At 37.4% G+C, this 24,414-nt stretch overlaps 1 protein-coding gene across 2 annotated transcripts in view; it reads left to right on the forward strand.

Moving 5' to 3' along the window:
• Positions 1 to 24,414, forward strand: part of CSMD1 (CUB and Sushi multiple domains 1) — a 1,381,920-nt gene that overhangs the window by 917,652 nt on the left and 439,854 nt on the right. For both annotated transcript variants that reach the window (XM_075268411.1, XM_075268410.1), the window contains 2 exons: positions 10,501 to 10,604; positions 11,780 to 11,892. In XM_075268411.1, coding sequence (XP_075124512.1) covers positions 10,501 to 10,604; positions 11,780 to 11,892 — 217 coding nt within the window. The remainder of the gene's footprint in view (positions 1 to 10,500; positions 10,605 to 11,779; positions 11,893 to 24,414) is intronic.

Raw genomic sequence — 24,414 nt, forward strand, 5'->3', positions numbered from 1 at the left:
ATGTGCTTTTTCAGCTATAACTTCCAAGTGCACTTTTGTAGCAGGGAGTTGGTTGCCCTTATCTTCCCATGGAAATAACAGGTTTTAAGAAATGAAACTGGGAAGATGATTATTGTATTCTCTTTCACTTTAGCAGAAGCCTAGCTCAAGAGAATCTCAGACTGACATCTTTCACTCTGTCTGTTGACTGCCTTTATGAAAGTAATTGACAATGTGCCACCTTTACACAAGATGCAGCAAAGCTGTCTGGTATATACAGTATTTTGTGTTTTATTATTTAATAATATTCCTAAATGATGGAAGACATAGTGCAGTGTCACTGTCAAAACAGTTAATGCAAATGTGTTGGTAATATAGCGGAATAACACAAATTGAAAGGTATACCTCCAGTTTTGTAACATTTGTATTTAACAATTAAAAGAATATTAAGATATTCTATTTTTATTATCATGCTAGTATTACACTTCTACTACTGAAATCTTAAATGTGTCTTATAAGCAGAGCAAGAAGCATGGAAGGTATTGTTCCTCTCCTCTCTCTCACTTTGCTCTTTGGTACATATATTAAAAGGTCTCAAATCCCATTTCCCAGTGAGTCACAATCGAACGAAAAATGAATTGGTGTCTAAAGTCGATTATAATAAAGCAGACCCAGTGATATAAGATATATGAAAAACTGGCTGGATATAGGATCCTTGCTTAAATAAAGTCTGAATGAGGTCTTATATAGATAGAGGATGTGATTTGAAACTTTTCCAATGTCCCCTCTCTATAAATGAAGGTACTGAACTACACCTTCTATTGAATGACATGATCAAGACGAGACTATCAGTTTAATTATTGTTAGCTCTATAAATGTATGTATGTATAGATAGATAGATAGATAGATAGATAGATAGATAGATAGATATGATAAGAGAAGAGATAATCCTTTAATAGTCCCACCGTGGGGAAGTTTCAATGTGTTACAGAAGCATGGTAATACGATACAGGATAATAATAGTAAAATAGTAATATGTTACAGAAATAGACACACATAAGCTGAGAAAAACATACTAGGAATCCATAGTAGATAAGGAAGAGAAGAAAGAAGGAAGACTTCAGGATCATTTAGTTCTCTGTGCGGAGTGATCTTCGCTTGGTCTGATGTAGATCATACAGCCTGACCGTGGTTGGGAGGAAGGACCTCCAATAGTGTTCCTTCTCACACTTGGGGTGAAGCAGTCGGTCACTTACAGTGCTGCCAAGTGCCATCAAGGTCTCATACATGAGGTGGCATTTATTCTCCCATATGGAGCTCACCACAGACAGTATCCTGGGCCACGTTGGTGGGGTCTGGTATTTTTTACTAAGCCTCCTTAACATAAGTTCCGTAACTCACTACTGGGACCCCGGAAATGCCATTTTATCTCAGCTCTATGTGTTTCTCAAGTCAGTTTTTCATATATTATATATTCTTGGGTCTGCTTTATTATTTTCATCAACTGCAGTACCTCCACACTCCGGTTCTGAGACTTTCTATGTTTTGGTTGGTTTTATGATTCAGTGCTCTAGATTTCAGTAGTAAAGCTGAGACAGTGGCATTAATGTTTTAGTAAGAGACACTGCTTGCTGTAACTATAGGCAACCTTAGAAGGTTAAAAAAAAATGGTGCTCCAGCAGGTGTAGGAATACCCTAGTGTATTGTTTTTTTTTTGTTTGTTTTCTTAAAAGTTTTTTTTTTTTTTTTTTTTTTTTTCCTTGAAAAAGCCACTATATTTACTTCTTATATATTTTGGAGGCGCTAGACTCCTTATAATAACTCACATAATTTATGATCTTAAATTTGAAAATATGTATTGTTTCTAACTTCATTTTTCATATCCGGATTTACATTTATTAGAACAGAGTTACTGACATTTGTCTTCTTATGAACAAATACAAAATGTACAGTACTGTAACATTTCTAAAAATGTCAATTATATAGAGCAAATCAATCAAGAAGGATTACATATAATAACCAAAAGAAATGTAACTGTGAAAAAACTGAAAATACATACAGATATGCCCTCACTTACCATTCCTTTTGGCTTCCTATTGGTTTGCCATATCACAAAATGTCTTAAATGCTAATGTGAGTGCAAGGCACTCTATATATCATCGTGTTCAAGTCCAAATTAATAAAGTTAATGTATAAGCTAGCTTAGGGTGCATTCACACGGAGTAATTCGGCACTGATTCTGGCACAATAACTTGCATAAAAATCAGCGATGAAAAAAAGACTCCCATTGACTTCAGTGGGTTTAATTTTTTACACATGTAAAAAAAAAAAAAAAAAAAAAACTGTGTTGCCTGTAAAAAATATCATTGAAGTCAATGGGAGTCTTATTTTTATACGTGTATTCTTTACACGTGTATTCTGCCAAAATGAGTGTGCATTTACTCTGTGTGAATGGACCTTAATAATAATAATAATAATAAATGTTATTTATATAGCGCCAACTTATTTCGCAGCGCTGTACAATTTGTAGGGTTCGAATACAGACAGAAAGATACATTACAAAGAAAGTCGTTTCACACAATGGGACTGAGGGCCCTGCTCGCAAGAGCTTACAATCTATGAGACCTTTAGAGAGACATACATACACACGCAGCTATGATGTATATAGTGGGTTCTGCTTTAATGGCAGGAAAGAGGTAGTTTTAATACATTGTATAGACAAAGAACAGGTTGGACCAGTATAATTACCATAACATGATTGGTGGCAAAGTTGTAAAATAGTTCTGGCTCATGGCTATTGGATATGAAACTACAGAGAAGTTGTATCTCATTAAGGCTGAGGGGGATGTGAGCTCTCTAAATGAAGAGGAGTGTAAAATGGCTGCAAGCATGGGAGCACATGGCCCTGGAATCCAAAATGGAGGTTACACAAGCTAACATTTTCCACAAAATGACTAGCTCCAGTGAAAAAAAATATATTATTTTGTGATACTCTAGTAAATATTAATTATGCAACAACCCAGTGTCTGAATTACAACCTATCCAGGGTTCTGCTACCATAATAACACACACACACACACACACACACACACACGTAAACACACACACACCCTCAAAGTAGAATCAGTAAAATAGGGCTATTGTATGAAAAAAAAAAATGGTTTAGGTTGACTGAATTGAAAAAGAGGCATATATTTCTAAAATGTTACCATATTATCAGTTGACTAATCGCGATGAAAATTTAAAAACCATACTTATAAATACAATTCCCATGTGCCACATTCATACGAGTCTCTACAAGATTCGTTCTATAGACACCAGTGCAGACACTGCTCGCTGACTCTGACAGGAGCTTATTATCCCTGATGCCTTCTGAAACTAGAGTTAATGAATATTAAACTAGAGGTCAGCAAAATATTTGTAAAGTATATAGCTGTAAAAAGACAATTGTTTAATTAAAGAAAAGAACTGTCAGATCCATTTAGGATAGACGTAAGAAACATGCTAACAGCATCTCATCTAAGAAAATGTTGCCTGTCATCTGACTAGAAAATACATTTCTCTACTAAATGTCTATGAATGGTTTTCCAAAATTGAACGTTTAAAACTTCTCATGTAACACAAATCTCAAAGAGTTATTCCAGTCATGAATAATTTTAACATTACCAGTACAGCAAACATCCTATCATGCCTTAAGATGGATCAACAACTTTAGATTTACAGTGGGGGTGGGTGCTTTCTCCCATCCTTTATCTATGTGTCCGCTCTGTAAAATACTTAGTGGATTTTATCGCTATGATGAGGACATTTCTTATTTTATTTTAAAACCTTTCAGCAACTGATCGGACATTATAAAGTGTGGGGAAGTTGGTTCGGTAGAAACAGTGGTGCGGACCCAAACAGTCAAGACAGGGACACAAAATGCAGCAAACTGGTTTATTTAGAAAAAAACTGTAAAATAAAATAAACCTTGACTTCAGGAATAAAACAAAATAAAATACAGCCTTAACTTCAGGCAAAAACAAAATACAGCCTTAAGTTCAGCAAAAACAAAATAAATACTTACTCGTCTGAGCCACTAACTAACAGAATATAACCTAACTATATGTGCGGCTTACGTCCAGCCACACAAACAGAACAGGAGCAATATTGTCTCACTGGACTCAGGGTTACAGGACAGAGCCACACACCTCCTTTCACCTCTTGGAACTTCCATGAACTGCAGCCTTTTATGGGTCAGTAATGAGCCCAGGATCTACACCTAGGCTGAGGCCTACTCCAGATCTGCCCTGGACCACACATATGTCAGAAACCTGTGGCTGATATATCTTGACTCCAGCGCTCTGCCTGTCATCTTCTCACAACAGTTATAATACTATACTAGAATAACTACTGAGAGACTAAAACAGTTTGTTAGCTATTCAGAGAACTATGTAAAATTAAGATCACTTAATCTTAAATATTTTTTTTTCATTTGTTATTAGATCTTTCTTTTTTGAGATATGTAGTAAAGTTCTTTTTATCTGGTATCTGTGAATCACCGATTTTGTCAATCTGTAATTAGCTCTTGGGAACAACAAGGGTTTTGCCATTTGTCTAAGGAGGCAAAGGTCAACGCCCTCGTTGCTCAAAAGAGCTCATTTGCATATTGACATAAAAGTCCAAACCTTGCCAACGGAGACACCAACTCTTAAGAGGAAAACATTGTTCGATTGAGGTGAATGTAACCTATCTATCCAGCTAGGTTGATATGCTGGGTTCTGGTAAAATGACTACCCCAAAATAATGATCAGACAAGCGTGCTCCTGTACTGTAATCTCCTTGGCCAATAATAAAGAGCAGAAGAGCTGCTTACTTTTCTAATGTCATACTCTGATATGGTTCCCTTGTCATACTATTGTCTTTTGTATGCATTTATGGGGATTTATGGGGATTTGTTTTGTATTCCTATGGGTAAGGACATACATGCCATAAAAGTAGCTTATGTAACTTCTGTGGGGTCACTGGAAAGAAAGGGCCTGCTCTATAGTACATTGATCTCATTACCATTTTATAGATCGTGAGAACATGCAGAATCTTCTAATGCAGAGGACCTATATTGCCACCATATGTACATGGAAATTTTCCAATGAAATTTCTCATTAATACAAAAATAAGGTATGAACTGTCCAGACCATAACATAAATAAGGAGAGCTGGTAAATTAAGACAAAAAAAATATATATACAACCCCAGTAAGCACAACACAGACACGTTGTCCCCAGCAGCCTTGTCATCTTATTCTGCGGTGAAGGACACCAAAATATAGTATTACAAATGATGGGAGCCAGGATTCTGAAAATGTTCCCTTCTACGATTTTTTCTGATTGTCATTTTAAAGTTTGGAAGGCTTTTATTTCTTTCATATGGGATAATTGGATCCACCTTGAAGGAGTTATTTGTCTTTTTATAAATCAACACTATGATTATAGGTTGGACCTATGTCCTTTATAAAAGCTACTGGAGTTTTCATGAAATACTGTATGTGCAGTCTGTTGTATTATAAACATGACGTCCAAATAGTTAATAATCTGCTAATAATCGAATAATGGGTAAAACACAGTTTACATTTCTTTCTCAGTCAGGAGCATTCTGATCTCTCCCCATCCATTACTGATACTGTTCTGCTATTCTGCCAGGTGTAACTGTACAGTTGCAAAGAAATAGCTGAGGAAAGCCTAATTGACCATAATATAGGAAATATTTTTGGAAATAGCAGCATTTCCACAGTGTATATTTTTCTACAGTGTGTGGATGGAATTTATTTTTTTCCAGGTGCAGATGCATATATTTTTATTTTTATTGTATTGTATCACTGTGATGGAAATTGGCCAACAGAACATATATAATATATATACAGAACAAGGTATAATGCAATTTTTTTTATTCCATGAGGAATGTTGTAAATGTATAAGAAAATGGCACAAATACCTTTTTTCAGTTCTACCCTATTCTCTTCTTCTCTAACTTGCCAGTACTTTGCACAGAATATTAAAATGGGACCATTATGATGTTTTTTGGATTTTGAAAAAATGGAAAAATAAGGTTAAGGGGGTTAATTGTCTACCATTCTTAATTATGCTGAAAAGGCTGGATAAGTATGAGAGAAGGGAACATTGTTGACACCAATAAACTCTTAACACCTAATAATAGGTACATTCCTATATTAAACTATGTAAAGATAGTGAAAAATACAGAATGAAAAAGAGAGATATTGAGCGAGATTGGCAGAGGGCGGGAGAGAGATGTAATCCAAACAATCCATGTGTAGTTCTTAAAAACATTGTTGATATCTGTTTAGTACTTGAATATTTTTGGCAAAGCAGATAATACATAAACCATAAAAATGCAAACCCAAACTACATAAGCTAATATTGTCTGTCAGGGTTAGTGTGTCTGCAGATGATAATGGACGATAATTGGAGTTTCCATAACTGCCAACGGCATACTGTTGATAGCTACCAGTGACTGACATGCTGAGCATCAATTACCTGCAGTGCTACGTTCTATTTTGCTTACATTCATATCTACAGATGTAGCAAAACTTAACCTCATTTGATATGTTAATGGTGTGTCACAGAAAGTTAACTCTTTCAGTGTTGTTTGTTGGTTTTCATGATCTTCTATGGTATATCACACTGCAGAAAGTCAAGTTAAATGCAGCTTCAACCGGATTTTGAGCAGCATATGAAGAAACATAAGGTTTGAAATGTCTATAAAGTTCTAATTTCAGCAATAATTATGGAAAATGGAATAATGATTGCTATATGACATTAGGCTGTTGGTCATTCATAATCCTAGCTTGCAGAAAAGTTGCTAATAAGATCTATTGTAATGAACTCAGACTCAGCAATTTTTCAAACACATTTAGTAAAGGTTGAATGATATCAGGGTCCTTTATTTTTTCCTCTTGTAATAGGATAAGATGTAGAGGAAGCATACATGACTGCATTTTATTTTTTTGCTATTGTGTAAGGTTGGGGTGGGGTGCGAAACATTTTCTTAATATGTTGTATTAAAGGGGCTCTATCATTGGGAAAAGTCATTTTTAACTAAACACATCCTTGCATAGCCTTTAGAAAGTCTATTCCACACCTACCTTTAGTATGTAAATCGCCTCAGTGGTTTTTGAAAGAGCCCGTTTTTATTCATATGCTAATTAGCCTCTCGGTGCACCCTGGAAGTCTGATTGTGCACCCTCTGTCTATTGTTTCCTATGTATGTGTACAGCACAGGCTGCTGCTGCTGACTTCCTGCTTCCTGTTTGCACACACAGATAGGAAAGAATAGAAGAGACAAGTGCTGCTAGGAACTTCCTGTGCTGGCTGGCTGAGTGTGCAGCGTACATCTTTGATGCAGCAGAGCTGAGTGTGCAGCAGGGTTCAGCGCACACTCAGCTCTGCTACATCTCTGATGCAGCAGAGCTGAGTGTGCAGCAGGGTTTGGCGCATCTCTGATGCAGCAGAGCTGAGTGTGCAGCAGGGTTCAGCAGTTCTCCAGTGTAGCAGCGGTTCTCCAGTGTAGCAGTGCTGGCCGTGCACTCAGCTTGGCTGCATCTCCTGAGTAGCCAAGCTTAGTGCACGGCCAGTTCTGCTTCATCTCCGGTGTAGCAGAGCTGGCCGTGCGCTCAACTCGCCTGCATCTCCGGAGTAGACGAGCTGAGCGCACAGCCAGCACTGCTACATCTCTTCATAGGAGTGCATTGTCCAGCGTTGATTGGCCGAATGCTATACAGAGTACAGCATCGGTCAATCAACGCTGGTTCTGCCAGACAAGGTGGAGTCTAAGATCGGTCCACAGCAGTCTCCATTGTGGTCCGATCTTAGACTCCGCCTCCTTACAGCCGAGCCTCCGGCAGAACCAGCGTTGATTGGCTGAATGCTGTACTCTGTATGGCATTTGGCCAATCAACGCCGGTCAATGCATTCCTATGGGAAAAAGTCAGCTCACGCATATCGCAAGCTGACAGGGATCCCGACGTAATACAGTGACTTGGGCATGTTAGATGCCCCCAGACATGCTTCACCTGCTGTCCCAGTTGCATTCCAGGGTGTTGGCATCATTTCCTTGGGTGTCATAGTGGACTTGGTGACTCTCCTGAGTCGAAGAGTGGAATCCCCTGAAATGAGCATTTTTTCCCCATAGACTATAATGGAGTTCGATATTCGTTCAAATAGTCAAATATTGAGGGGCTATTCATAACGAATATCGAATATTTTACTGTTTGCTCATCTCTAATATATATATATATATATATATATATATATATATATATATATATATAATTTTTTTTTTTTTTTCAGTCTTTAGTATATTCGGGAGCTCTTAGATGTTTGGAAGCTCCGGGACATTTGTTACTTGTGTTGTGCTTTTACACATGTATTGAAAGTTTATTTTTTGAAGCTTTATTGAAAATGTATTGAAAATGTGCAGTGTATGTTATGCTTCAACATGTGTATAGATGTTAAAATTTATTGAATAGAAAAAAGTTAGAAAAGAACTGCATGAAATTTATCTTTATATAAGACCATCTTAAAAAGCTACATAAAAAATCTCTATCGACATAGATGGAGACTATCTATATTATCTATTATCTATTTAGATTATTAGAAAAAAAAACAGTGACGAAAAAATTTAGCACAGATGACGATAATGTAGTAGTAGCAGTGCAGTAATGTCTATTACTAACCAACACTCAGCTCCACAGGATGCACTCAAGGAAACGGCTTGTGTGCTACAAAATTAACTGTAGTATAAAAATGTCCTAAACTTGTGCTACAAAATGTACTTTTCTATAGACAGAAACTATTACTTTGTTTTAAATAAAAATCAGTTTATTTATTTAAGAAAGTAAAAGGACATCTGATTTATATCCTATGAGATTTCTCTTTAAAACTAAAAAGTTAAGCAAGTTCAATTCTTTTATTGGCAACTCGATTCTTTAATGCTAGAAGGACAACTAGCAGTACTAACATCATAGAGCTTTGGATGTCACATAATCATTGATACTCTCAGCTTGCTTATGCCGTGAAAACATTAAAGTCAAGGAAGTGTAACATCTCGGCTGGCATTAGAAACATTTCCTTAAAAAGAAAAGAAATCCTTCATTAATTGCCAGCACATTTATTAGAATTTTAAGTTCAATCATGTCCGAAAGCACAAACAGACCAAATTGTATTTTTCTATATTTATAGCTTCAGATTTATCATTTCCTCAATAGGTTTATGATACATTATTTTTTTTGCCAGGTGCTTAACTACTTCAGTACCGGGCCAATTTCTGGTCCAGGACCAGACACATTTTAGGGTTTTTTGTATGTGCAGTTTTGAGGGTTGTAACATTTTTCTCATATGTCTCAATCAACTAATTTTTGCATCTTTTTTTTCAAGGACACATAGGACTTTATTTTTATGTTGATTTTATTTTGGAATGTATTTAATTTTTTTTATACATATATCCAGGAAAATATAAATCAAATAAGAAGGAAATTGTGTCTGTTTTTCACTTTTCTTTTTTTTTTTTATTTAATAACACAAAGTGCTACTGAAAAACTTTATAAAATAGTTTTTCCTTTCCATTACGGTAATTTTTATTTTGTATGGTGTTGTTGGGGGTGGGGCTATAACCTTTAATAAAGGTGTTTTATTGGTGTATTTTTTAAATTCTTTTATTTACATTTTTTTAAACTGTTCTATTAATTTTTTTTTATTTGTTTCAGATTGTGTCCCCCATAAGGTCATAATAGACCTTTGGGGACATCTGATCACTTTCTTTTTGTATTAGAGACTGATTTCCCCTGTAACCGGGGCTGGTACATTTAGCCCCATTTGCAGGAGGAATACAGCCTCCTGCACGCCGTCTTAAGACTTATAGAGCTGATCTGGGTCCTGTAGGACCCAGCAGCTCTTAGAAGATGTTGAGCCCGGCAGATCACATGACTGTCGGGTCAGAAGGGAGCCGCATGATGGAAGTGCCCATAGCTGTAGGATTTAGCTGTCCGCTTGAAAAGTCAGACATGTTTGTAAACTGACACTTAAGGACACACACGGACAGTAAAGGACACTACACTAAAATCTTGCGTGGACATTAGCATCGGACACTAGCTATCGGACACTGACGCTAGTGTGAACCCAGCTTCACTTATGGCTTTTTGCTGAAACTAGCTCCACCCACACTCTATCCATGCACTGTTGTTGTTGTTTTTTTTTAAGAAAGTAGTGTCAGCGGTAGAAAAAGGATAAAAATATTAATTTTTTGTTTACCGTCTATGTTCCAATGTTTTGATATTCTTTGAATTAGATGTAAATGTTGCATTTTGGTTTACTATAAAATGATACTATGTACCAATACAAATCTAATCTTTATACTTACATATGAAGTATGCAGCATACTTCAGTCAAAGCTGAGTTAAGAAAATGGCAAATGTATTTGCTACAAAATGAGACTTTTCTTACTATCTTGTGTTGTCTTTATATTTCAACAGGTGATCAAGATTTCTTTTGAAGTATTTGAGTTAGAAAGAGGCTACGATACTTTGACAGTAGGAGATGGTGGAAAAGTAGGCGACACACGATCAGTATTATATGTGTGAGTAATGCTTTATATAACAAATGACATTAGTCATTGCATTCCCAAATTATCCAAAAGTAATGTAATATGTTATGGTATTTGTTGCAGATGTTAAAGAAAGAAAGTTCTAGTTTTATGTGTAGTGCAGTATGAAAAGCAAACATTTTAGGTAGTTTATATTGCCATATCTTAGAACAATGTGCAAAAGAGGGAGAGAAGATGATCTCTGTGATTTCTGAGAAAAATGTAGATACAATCCTGACACCCCTACTGGCTCGGTGACACACATCTGAATAGTCACACATGGACACAAATAGGACAGTTAGCATATCAATTTGTCATAAATCATGAAGTGTAGGGGCCACACGGTGGCTCAGTGGTTAGCACTGCAGCCTTGCAGCACTGGAGTCCTGGTGTTCAAATCCCGCCAAGGGCAAAAAACCATCTGCAAGGAGTTTGTATGTTCTCCCCGTGTTTGCATGGATTTCCATCCCATATTCCAAAAAAGACATACTGATAGGGAAAAATGTACATTGTCAGCTCTATGTGGGGCTCACAATCTACATTAAAAAAATAAAAAAAATAATAATAAAAAAAAATCATGAAGTGTTGGGAAAAGCAGCCTAAGGGCCCCTTCACACGGCGTAAGTGCTCGGCTCATTCCGAGCCGTACACGCGAGCGCTTCTAAACACTTCCCATTCACTTCAATGGGAGCGCTCGTAAAGCCGGGTTTACGCACGCTCCCATTGAAGTGAATGGGAAGTGTTTAGAAGTGCTCGCGTGTACGGCTCGGAATGAGCCGAGTGCTTATGCCATGTGAAGGGGCCCTAACTTGTGATGTAAATGTGTCCACTCATGATGACAGGTAAAGGAGGACACAGATTTCAGCTTCTCTCTCTCCCTATCAAATGCTGCTTTCGTGTAGGGCATCAGAGATCTACTGAACATGTTCACTTTACAGGTCCTCTACAATAATTCCATATATATTATATTATATTCCATACATATTATATGGGATATAATATAGCATTCATCCTGAATTCTGAATCCTGCATGAAATGTTATATCATGTCTTTCAGAGATAATAAATTGTCATAATAAAGTGTATTCTAGGTCTAAAAGGTAAAGTTACAATACAGTTTTTTGTGAATTACTCTTTTATTTTATAAATAATGCAGACTGTTTGCTCCAGCCTTACAGGTTCTAGTGTACCAGACCTCATTGTCAGTATGAGCAACCAAATGTGGCTCCACTTACAATCCGATGACAGCATTGGCTCACCCGGATTTAAAGCCGTTTACCAAGGTTTGTGTCCATATACTGTATGTATCATGCATGAAATGTATAATGAACCTTGTAGCTACCATGATTTTAAAACTACCATGACAGTTACCTTATGGGTTTAAATAGAGGTTTCCATGAGAAATTACATTTTCAAATTTTCTTTTTTTTTACTTACAAATGTGGTTTCCCGTTTTTATATTTCAATAGTTTTAAAGATGTTCTGAATAGAGATGAGCGAACAGTAAAATGTTCGAGATTCGATATACGTTTCGAGTAGCCCCTCAATATTCAACTACTCGAATTGAATATCGAACCCTATTATACTCTATGGGGGGGAAATGCTCGTTTCAGGGGTAGGCAACATTCGATCAAATTATACTTACCAAGTCCACGAGTGAGGGTCGGGCTGGATCCTCCGAGAAGTCTTCTCCGTGCAGCGTCCCCGCGGCGTCTTCCGGCTCTGAATTCACTCTGCCAGGCATCAGGCCTGGGCAGAGCCGACTGCGCATGCCCGCAATACAAGCCTGGCAGAGTGAATGAAGAGCCGGAAGACACCGCGGGGAAGCTGCACAGAGAAGACTTCTAAAGGCAGGAGAAGAACCAGCGTTGATTGGCCGACTGTATAGCATTCGGCCAATCAATGCTGGTTCTGCATCGAACTTTTACATTCCAATAGCCGAGTGGTACTCGATCGAGTACGAGTATTTCGAATACCGTAGTATTCGATCGAATACCTACTCGATCGAATACTACTCGCTCATCTCTAGTTCTGAATTGTAACTAATAAACACGTGCTATATGATACATATGAATTTCAATATTCAGCTTATCATTCATATTTCATATGGCAAAGGAAATAAATAAAAGCATCAAATATTTCAAAATCAAACATTCACATAGAGATCAATGTTAAAAAAGGGAAAAAAAAGTGTTTGTCCATTTTATTTTGTGAAAAACACAAAACCATAGTATGCCAGATCTCTATGTACATGAATCAGCTAAACAGATGTAAAAGATGTGCATGTGTGTCCTTCCTTACCTATCCTCTTGGCTGGACAAGTTAACGAGCTTTTCTAGAAGCAACATATACTATCACATAGCGATATGCTGACTATTCTATATGTGTTGATGGGTGTTGCACAGGAAGTGACGTCACAATTTGTGTTAAGATTTTTCTGCACATTTTATAGCCAAAGCCAGGAGTGGTCTCAACAGGAGGGAGCAGTATGATCTTTTCCTTTATACACCTAGCTTTGGCTGAAAAAAAAAAAAAACTACAGGAAAATCTGCATCAGCAAAACTCTGGAACTGCATCATGGCTTCCATTTTTAATGTAAATCACGATGCAGATGTGAATAAAGACTTAATAACACAACAAAGCTCAGTAAATTTGTTTTTACACCACAGATAGAAATTTCACACAAGTGGACATGGGCTCAGTTTTAAAATATATAAATGCACTCACATGCTCAGATATCATAATAATGTCAGTGTGTCTCACATGACCACTGAGGCCCAATCACAGGAACCAGCAGTGACCTCTGGGGCACATGGCCCCAGTCACAGGAAGAAGAGGACCAAAGAAGTTGTTAAAGAGAGCCAAATACAACAAGGATTCCAAGGAGAGGTGGGGTGAGGTGACTATAAGTGTCTGTTATTTTTATTCACCTCATCTGGGCCAGAGTAGGAATAAATAGGTAGAGACTGTCAGGGAGTGACAGGTGAGCTCAATAAACTTTTCGGTTGCATGTCTTTTTTTTGGGCTGGAAGAAGTGCAGCAACAGAGGGAACATCAGAGGTCACCGGATGTTTGCATTTGCTAAGAGAGAGAGCACAACAATGGGCACAGACTGTTGCACTGGAGTTTTCAATGGAAGTCTTTATATCCCCTGTGCCAGCAGAATGTGTGCCTCCAGATGTATACACCTTTTCATAAATGATGCAAACCCTCCAACAGGCTGTGGTCTGGGAGTTATATATATGCCTGCTTATAGCTATGCCACCAAGCTATTTATTCTAGTTTGTTGGTGTAAATGATAATAATTTTGGCAGGACCAATGGCCCCAACCCCAGCACACTTACCACACCCTTTTTCCAAGAAAGAGGCTTGAAAAAGGCACAAAAACGTTCACCTAGAGTTTAAGAAGTTGCAAACCTTTTTACAGCAGAAAACTATTGTAACATAACAATAAATCTGCCCCTTTGATTCTATTTTTCTTCTTACCTTGTGGCCAGAATATATCTTGTATCATAGTAAATAATTATTTTACAAGGAAGCCTTGGAATGTAACTATGTCACCCAGTGCTGTAGATAATATATGTTGACTTAAGAAAAGCTACAGGGAACTGCAATAGGTCTTCAAGCAATGTTTTCTGCTTCAAATGTCACAGTCCACAGGGATCTATTTTAAAATCTCAAATATAGACACAAAAAAAGGAGGAAATGGCCCTAGGTAATGCAGTTGCTTGAAAGTACCAGGGGATAAATAACATGAAGAATCCATACATTCATGTATTTAAGAGGAAAACAGGTGACATAGCAGTCTCCGTGCTCACTCGTGCTGTCAATGCTCACTGGCTGCCCAAATGCCTCTAGTCGGAAATGAAAACATATTTTCTACTTAGCAAAATATACGTACTAGAGTTTGGCATTGTGGTTGTGCACATTAGTGCCCTGCACAAAACCACATTTGGAAAGCAATAAATATTTCAAAGAAAAATAGCCTTGAACAGCCTTCAACATGACTTCAAAAATATATCTATGTCCTTTTTATGCAGTTTTTTATTTATGTTTTTCACTTTAGTTCATGTAAAGGACAAGAAGAAGTTATTCATATCTTTATTCTTTACTGCTTCTTTTAATGTGAGCATTCTCTCTGTGTCAGCCAAGTCCTTCTGGTCTTGTAGTTTGTCAAAAGCTCCTTTTTCATGGGACAGATTTGAAACTATTGTTCAAAATGCCAGGAGCTTTTAATATTGAATTACTGACAGAGGATATTTTTCATTTCTGCAGCTTCAAAGCGAATACGGCTCAGAAACCCATACAAATGAAACAATGATATTATAATATAATTTAGATTCCTAATGCATTTCCAAACATAATATATGTGATTAAATGTAATAATCAGAGCGCATTTAAGTTGTGATGTATTTATTAATAAATGTAATAATTATTTGATATTTACAGATGTAGCAAAGGTTAACTTAATCCTTAAAATGACACTTGGCACAACAAACACTATTGTATGTTTCAGCAATATATTTAACATAAATTTAACATAAAGTGTAAAATGTATTATTATTATTATTATTATTATTATTATTATTATTTGTGGTAGTCTGTTTATTAAAGGGGTTTTTCCATCTCACTGTTTCAGTAGCTCTGACTGCTGTCTCCTCTGATCACTTCCTGTATCCGCACCCCCTCCTCCCCTTCCAGCATGCTGAACAGGACACTATGAAGTATCACAATACTTATGATTACTAGAAATCTAATGTAAATGCAGATCAGATAATATGCTGTTAGGATTGGTTCCCACAGGTTGTCATCATAGCGCACAGCACCACCTGCGGGTCAGTCTAACCATCCAGCTTTCACCTTACTGAGCATGCTCAGACGTACTAGAGCTGCTCACAAGCTATGTGCCATTTCTCCTCTATTGAGCATGAGCGGTGAGGTCATCACCACTGCCCCTATTGGACGGGGACTTCCCTTTAAATAGTGTGAGCCAACGCCCGCCGGGTGCTCACACTTCCACTAAAATTTCCTCAAAGTCCACGGAGTGAATGATAGTAGTTTTGAGGAATAGGCTCCAGTATTCAGGCAGGTTTCAGACTAGGCCTCTGTGTGGGATTTCTCTGCTTCAATCTGGGTGCTGTTAGTTAGGACCTGTAAGCCCTGAACTGTCAGCTCTACACCAGGGCTAGGATTGGTAGACGCCGTTCCAGCTTGTAGAGCTGCAGCAGGCTTGGTCTCTGAGATAGCCTATGTGTTATTGTCTGACTTCATGTATGGCTCCTAGCTATGTGCAGGAGCATGCAAACTCCCCTGGTAACTCCAAGCTGTGTGCAGGAGAATGTTCTAAATTTCTGTGGTGGCCCCTAGCTGTCGCAGGGGTAAGTGCGTGTGTTTGCTGGCCTGGGGTGAGTGTTAACCCTTGGCAGCCATTTGTGTTTCACTTGTACTGGTGCACCTGGCCAGTGTTTTAGTTGCACCTATGTTCACATGGAGTGTTGCACAGTACACACTGTTCACATTGGGTTCAGGCTGCAGTATCTTGCAGTAGTTCACATTTAGTCCAGGCTGCAGTGTTCTGCAGTAGTTCACATTGAGTTAGGCAGCAGTGTCTTGCAGTAGTTCACATTGTCTTTCAGGCTGCAGTGTTCTGCAGTAGTTCACATTGAGTTAGGCTGCAGTGTTCTGCAGTAGTTCACATTGATTTTCACGCTGCAGAGTCTTCGCAGTAGTTCACATTGAGTTCAGACATACAGACACCCATCATTGGGCCTGAGGACCTTGCTGTAGTGTTCAACAGCTAAGAGGTTCTGTAGTTTAAAAAAAAAAATATATATATATATATATAAACAGAACTGTAACATATGCACATGCTTGTAGAGAACGGACTCAGTGTTATCTGTGTGATTACATAGAGAGATAACAGACAAGGCTTTATCAGCAAACTGCAATTAGCTGAAAAGATTGTCCTGCTGGCAGAGCTATAGATAACAGTGAAAGCAATGTAAACAATGGGAGGAATAAGTTCACACAGCATGCAAACAAAGCAGCATTTCTAAAGCAATATATTTAGGAAAAGCCTTCAATTTACATATGCTAGAAGCATAGATAGGATCCTTGAGATGTGAATATCCCTATAAACTGATAAAATCACCCTTTTTTAACTTTAAAAAATTGTTTATATCCAGTGGTATGCTAGTGTTACTTTTTCAGAAGGACAGCAATTGTTTAAGATACAACTACTTTTGCATTGACTTGGTAAAATTCAATATAATAAAGGTTAGAGCATTAATCAAAAATTTTTGGAGATTGCGACAAGTCAAAAATAATATATGTGTAGAGTTGTCCCTCCATAACCACAGTTTGTGAAGGTCTAGAAGCATGTTCAGAGTTCAGTGACTGAAAAATCTGGATGATGTTTATTTAAAGGAATTCTTTCAATAAAATGCTATTTTTTCTCCCTAACATGTAGGAATAGCCTTAAGAAAGGCTATTCCTCTCCAACCTTTAGATGTCTTCTCCATGCCGCTGTTTGGTATAAATCCCAGTTTTCTTCGGTATGCAAATGAGTTCTCTTGCAGTACTGGGGGCGGTCCCCAGCGCTCAAACAGCCCTGGGGGCATCCCCCATGCTGCGAGAGAAATCTCCGCCTCCATCTTCATCTGGAATGGCCTCTCCCTGGTGTCTTCTTCTGGCACTGGATTTAAACTTCTACGCATGCGCAGTCGGCTCTGCCACAGGGCCTCGGGCAGAGCCAACTGCACATGCCTGTGGCCATTTTTTGTGACCGCTTACGCTCATACTCCATTTAACTAGAGGAGCATACTGCACATGCAGTAAGCATAAGCAGCCACAAAAAAAATGGACCGATGGCAGAGCCAACTGCACATACATAGAAGATTGAATCCAGCGCCGAAAGAAGACGCGGAGAGAGGCCGTTCCAGATGAAGATGGAGGCGGCACTGGAGATTTCTCTCGCAGCATTGGGGATGCCTCCAGCGCTGTTTGAGTGCTGGGGACAACCCCCAATGCTGCGAGATAACTCATTTCCATACCAAAGAAAATCAGGATTTCTACCGAATGGCGGCACGGAAAAGACATCTAAAAGTAGGAGAAGAATAGCCTTTCTTAAGGTTATTCCTACGTGTTAGGGAGAAAAAATAGCATTTTAATGCAAGTATAGTAAAGGAACAATCCAAGACCAGGAAAGAAATAGGTAACAATAGTTTGTATCATGAGGCAAAAGCATAGTCTGAAACAATCCAAGCTCTGTATACAGATAAGCAGCAACATTTTAATTGCAATTTTATCACTTGGTTTTATTCTGGCCACTTGCATAGATAGCATAGATATGTGTTTATTGAACTTGCTGGAGGGTCTATATACACTATTATGTTATAATACTGTACTGTACGGGCCCCAGCAGATCAATAAAATATTTCCCTTATTTTATTTTTAACTGCAGCCTTTTTAATGTTATTGAGTCACCCGTTCACTTATGTGATATAATATAATTTTTGGTGCTGCCATCAACAAATTATTGGTGTTCCAAGGCTTTGAACTTCCTTGCATTACTGCTTCATGTTCATTGTTTTTTTTATGTATTTTTCAGTGCTATTCAAATTCCCTGTTTCTTTGGAGATGTCACATACCATGTTATTAATCTCCAACATGTGATTGTAGATTCAGAACATACACGTGTGACCCCCAGTGTGTGTGGTGCTCTTCTTCAATCTCTTTGGGTCTAAATATTATCCGAATAAACACGGGATTGTTTTTATTCCAAGAAGAATGCCCAATTATTTATCCCTTTATTAAAGATTTGCAGTATTAAAGCACAAGCATCATGAACTAGACTAAAACAGAAAACATAATTGGTAAAGAGGCAGTACAAGGGCCAGGATTGTACAGGAACTAGATAATACTGTACAATTTGCAAAGGATTTGACATAAGGAGCAAAGGAACAAGCAATATCAGTAGCTAAATTAGCAGGGATGTCAACTAAGACGACAATAGTTCTCCAAAGGTGCGGGTGTGAGACTTGTTAAATGCAGCTTAAAGCTAAAACCTCATGTACAAGGCCTAGCCAAAAAGCACTGCGGGAAAAACCCTCGGCACTGTGGACTTCCTGCGTCTTTTATACCTGTATAAAAATGCTGGTGCTTGTGTAGGTATAGTTGACATTCTGTGATTTACAAACACGCAACATTTTTTGAAATCACAGGATTTTTCTGCAATGTATAGCTGGAATTAGCCAGAATCTCATCCACTTTGCAGGTACTGTATAATGCTGAACTTGATGGCACCGTGTCCCTAGATGAGTCCCTGGCCTAAAAGGGGTACAGTGCCATCAACATGGAGTTTGAAAATGCATACAGCCAAATCACTCAATTATAATATTATGACTTAAAAATTACCATTCATAAATTTAAAGTGGTTTGTAGGCTAGAAATGTTGGGTTTTTAGTAAAATGGCTCAGGATTTCCAGCCAACAAGTAAAATTGGTGACTATATTAGCACATAAGAAGTTAGAACAGAAGTCATTGATTGTTTCTGACCACCCAAAAAAAATGAAAAAACTTTATGTAATTAAAACAATCATATTTGTTTTCATCTTCAAATTACAGATGTAACAAAGTTTAACTCCTTAAGGACACAGCCTTAAAGTACCTTATGAACATTGCCTGTCATGTGTCACTTTACATGGCAATAACTTTGATATGCTTTAATTTACCCAAGTGATTTTGAGATTGTTTTTCTCATGAAGCATTGTAGTTCATGTTAGTTGTAAACATTGATCAATATTTTTGCTTTTGTTTCTTAAAAAAAATAGGAAATTTGATGGAAATTTGGAAAAAAAATCGCTATTTTCAAAATGTGAATTGCTCTGCTTTTCAGACTGTCATACTACCCAAATATATTAATAAATATTACCTACCATATCTCTGCTTTATATTGGCATCATCTTTTCATCGTTCTTTGATACATGGGGGTTAAAAATGATCCATATACCCCTAGATAAATTCCTTCAGGGGTGTATAATACCTATTAAAATAAATATGCCAATATCACAGGTTATAGCCCCACGACTTTGTGCTGTAAAGAAAAAAAGTGAAATATAAAAACTAGATATGTTTTCCCCCATCTTTTGTTTAATTTTTCTTGAATATTAAAAAAAAAATTGAAAAACATGAAAAAATATAAACAACATCAAAATAAAACCCTATCTTTCACCCAAAAAAATTATTTGAATAACCCAAATGATAAAAATTTTATAACCCTCAAAATCACACATACAAAAAAATATAAAAATTTGTCTGGTCTTGAACCATAGAATTTGGCCCGGTACTAAAGTTGTTAATTATACATTGGATTGCTAGCAGAAAAAGGCATATAAAAGGCAGCACACACCACAGATAGGAAGAAAACAGCTGTTAGCTGTGATTTTTGAACCAACACATCACATGATGTTTTCTATAGTGCATGTGCATAGAATTTTGTTACAAAGTGCTGAATTCTTTCTATACTCGTGTTTAGGAGTTGATCCAGTCCTGACACCAGTTTAGCAAGAGTGTCATGGGAGTTACTATCCACATGGCTTATAAATAGTGAAACTTTATTTAGAAATTATATAACTAGAACACAAACTGATAATTTACATTTTACAGATCAGCGTATGTGTTGCAACAAATTAAAAAGCCTCATTATATGATAATTTCAAACATTTGGATTTTTTAATTACTACTTAGGTACTAAGATACTAAATATTGACATTAATTTCTGTTTTGAAATATCAGCGAGTAAGTGTAAAATCCAGAAAACCTAGTATAACTTCACGCCTAAAAGATGTAAATTTAAAGTGTGGACAGTAAAAGGCAATAAAATAAAAAAGATATATAATAAACGAGACAAATTAAATTCTTTTTATGTAACATAGCTAGCTAGATGTTGTAAAACGTGCTTAAGGGAAAGTGTAATTTAGATAAATAGGCATCTGCACTAGGGATGATTCCTGATTTATGTCAAATACAAAAGATACCATATGGACTGTGCCTGGAGTAAACTAAGGAAACTTTTATGGAAAGTTCATGTTAAGTTAAGGGAACTTGTTTTAATTAAAGTAACTTGTTAAGACCTGCAAATGTAAAGTATAAGAAACTGGAGCTGAGTAATCAAGATGCTGACCTATAGATTAAAACAATGTCGGTTACTTTGACGGTTTTGAGCTTCAGAGTAACAAAGTTGAACCGGCATATTCAGTTATATTAGTTTTCTACTCAATTTCTCAATTTGTAAACCATTGAGAAAAGTTTTAAATTTTGCTTGTACATCGTCATATTTATCAAATTAGCAGTGAGGTTAAGGCCAAAAACTAGTAAATGTACTACAGGGCAACTTGTTCACACTTTGCAACCACAAGTATTTTTTTCACATTTAAGTAAAACCTCAAGAATTTACTTAGTCTAGCTTTTTAATGTAGATTAAAAAAAAAACCTCAGATAGTTACTCACTAATGCTAACCTATTAATCAAAACGATGCCTAGGTACAGTATTCATGAAATAAAAACATCATTGGTCTGTACTGGCCTGAAAACTTTTAATGTACACGAAAATGTATGGACATACAATGTATACTGGCCCAATCAACTATATTGGAGTCACGACATTCTAGTTAGAAAAACAATTGCATTTCTTCATGCAACATTATCTACATCCTGAGGACATTTTTTGTCTTTTGGGTAAAATTATATGGTAAGGTGAAAAACATGCTAAAAAATTCCAGCATCAATGTAAAATATAACTTTTAATTCTCTTCTTAAAACATCAGTAAAAAACTTTCACATGACAAGGATCTATGAAATAAGTAAGCATAGAATCACCTTACGTGTTTCAGGGTGACCTCACTCATAGCTAAATTTTTATTTTAGCTCTCTGTATACAGTCCTATGAAAAAGTTTGGGCACCCCTATTAATCTTAATCATTTTTAGTTCTAAATATTTTGGTATTTGCAACAGCCATTTCAGTTTGATATATCTAATAACTGATGGACATAGTAATATTTCAGGATTGAAATGAGGTTTATTGTACTAACAGAAAATGTGCAATATGCATTAAACCAAACTTTGACCGGTGCAAAAGTATGGGCACCTCAACAGAAAAGTGACATTAATATTTAGTAGATCCTCCTTTTGCAAAGATAACAGCCTCTAGTCGCTTCCTGTAGCTTTTAATCAGTTCCTGGATCCTGGATAAAGGTATTTTGGACAAACAATTCAAGTTCAGTTAAGTTAGATGGTCGCCGAGCATGGACAGCCCGCTTCAAATCATCCCACAGATGTTCAATGATATTCAGGTCTGGGGACTGGGATGGCCATTCCAGAACATTGTAATTGTTCCTCTGCATGAATGCCTGAGTTGATTTGGAGCAGTGTTTTGGATCATTGTCTTGCTGAAATATCCATCCCCGGCGTAACTTCAACTTCGTCACTGATTCTTGAACATTATTCTCAAGAATCTGCTGATACTGAGTGGAATCCATGCGACCCTCAACTTTAACAAGATTCCCGATGCCGGCATTGGCCACACAGCCCCAAAGCATGATGGAACCTCCACCAAATTTTACAGTGGGTAGCATGTGTTTTTCTTGGAATGCTGTTTCTTTTTGGACGCCATGCATAACGCCTTTTTTTATAACCAAACAACTCAATTTTTGTTTCCAAAATGAAGCTGCCTTGTCCAAATGTGCTTTTTCATACCTCAGGCAACTCTATTTGTGGCGTACGTGCAGAAATGGCTTCTTTCTCATCACTCTCCCATACAGCTTCTATTTGTGCAAAGTGCGCTGTATAGTTGACCGATGCACAGTGACACCATCTGCAGCAAGATGATGCTGCAGCTCTTTGGAGGTGGTCTGTGGATTGTCCTTGACTGTTCTCACCATTCTTCTTCTCTGCCTTTCTGATATTTTTCTTGGCCTGCCACTTCTGGGCTTAACAAGAACTGTCCCTGTGGTCTTCCATTTCCTTACTATGTTCCTCACAGTGGAAACTGACAGGTTAAATCTCTGAGACAACGTTTTGTATCCTTCCCCTGAACAACTATGTTGAACAATCTTTGTTTTCAGATCATTTGAGAGTGGGCTGTCCATGTTCGGCGACCATCTAACTTAACTGAACTTGAATTGTTTTGTAGAAAGAAATGGTCCAAAATACCTTCATCCAGGATCCAGGAACTGATTAAAAGCTACAGGAAGCAACTAGAGGCTGTTATCTTTGCAAAAGGAGGATGTACTAAATATTAATGTCACTTTCCTGTTGAGGTGCCCATATTTTTGCACCGGTCAAATTTTGGTTTAATGCATATTGCACATTTTCTGTTAGTACAATAAACCTCATTTCAATCCTGAAATATTACTGTGTCCATCAGTTATTAGATATATCAAACTGAAATGGCTGTTGCAAACACCAAAATATTTAGAACTAAAAATGATTAAGATTAATAGGGGTGCCCAAACTTTTTCATAGGACTGTATAGTAGAAGGGTTTTTCTTCACTCCCCGCTAAAAATTTAAATAGTTGTATCGGATGTCAAACTCATGATTAGTGACAATTTGTTTTATTGACAGGTATTCAAGTTTAAATGCTATTTTTTTTTTACAATTTATAGTAAACTAGCAGAAGAACCCGGCTTAACACTGGTATATTTAATTTTTTGTTTGTGTAGTGGTCCCATAAGAATTGTCCAGTTTTGCACTGGTGTATTTTGTATATCGTTTGTGTGTGTCCATAAGTGTCATGTGATCATGTGTATCTCATTTCGGATATCAGTGAAAAACCTGCGATCGGTGGTAATGGAGAACCGGAGTAAAGCTGTGTGTATGTGACCTTGTGTAACAGTGTTATCCACAGTGCCCTGCCCCTTTAAGGCTGACATAAAGTAGTGAAGAAAAATGGCTGGGTTGCTATGGAAATCTGGAGTAAAACTCTAATATGTGGTACTCTGTTAAGAGCCATGTATCTAATCCTCCAGTGTGTGGTACTGTGTGATGATGCACATATATATTCTACTGGCATTTGGTACTGTTTGGAGTGGTGCGTATCTAATCCTCTGGTGTGTGGTACTGTGTGCAGTGGCTTGTATTTAATCATTCCCTGTGTGGTATTGTGTGCATTGGTGCATATCTAATCCTCTGGTGAGTGATATTGTGTGCAGTGGCATGTATCTAATCCTCCAGCATGTGGTACTGTGTGCAGACACACGTATCTAATCCTCTGGTATTGTATAAAGACATGCGTATCTAATCCTACGGCATGTAGAACTATGCACAGATGTGTGTATCTAATGCTGCGGCATGTGTAACTGTGTATAGACGTGTGTATCTAATCCTCCAGCGTGTGGTACTGTGTGCAGACACATGTATCTAGTCCTCCGGAATGTGGTACTGTGTGCTGACATGCATATCTAATCCTCTGGCGTGTAGTACTGTGTGAAGATGCGTGTATCTAATCCTTTGGCATGTGGAACTGTGTGAAGATGCTTTTATCTAATCCTCTGGTGTGTGATACTGTGTGCTGACCTGTGTATTTCATCCCCCAGCGTGTGGTACTTTGCATATATAATCGCATACTTTCACGTATCTAATCCTCTGACATGTAGAACTCTGTATAGATGCACGTATCTAATCCTTCAGCTTCTGGAACTGTGTGCAGACGTGCATATTTAATCCTCTGGTGTGTGAAACTGTGTGCAGATGTGCATATCTAATCCTTTGAGTTATGGAACTATGTGCAGACATGCATATCTAAT

Source organism: Leptodactylus fuscus, chromosome 3 (assembly GCF_031893055.1).
Source record: "Leptodactylus fuscus isolate aLepFus1 chromosome 3, aLepFus1.hap2, whole genome shotgun sequence".
Taxonomy (NCBI): domain Eukaryota; kingdom Metazoa; phylum Chordata; class Amphibia; order Anura; family Leptodactylidae; genus Leptodactylus; species Leptodactylus fuscus.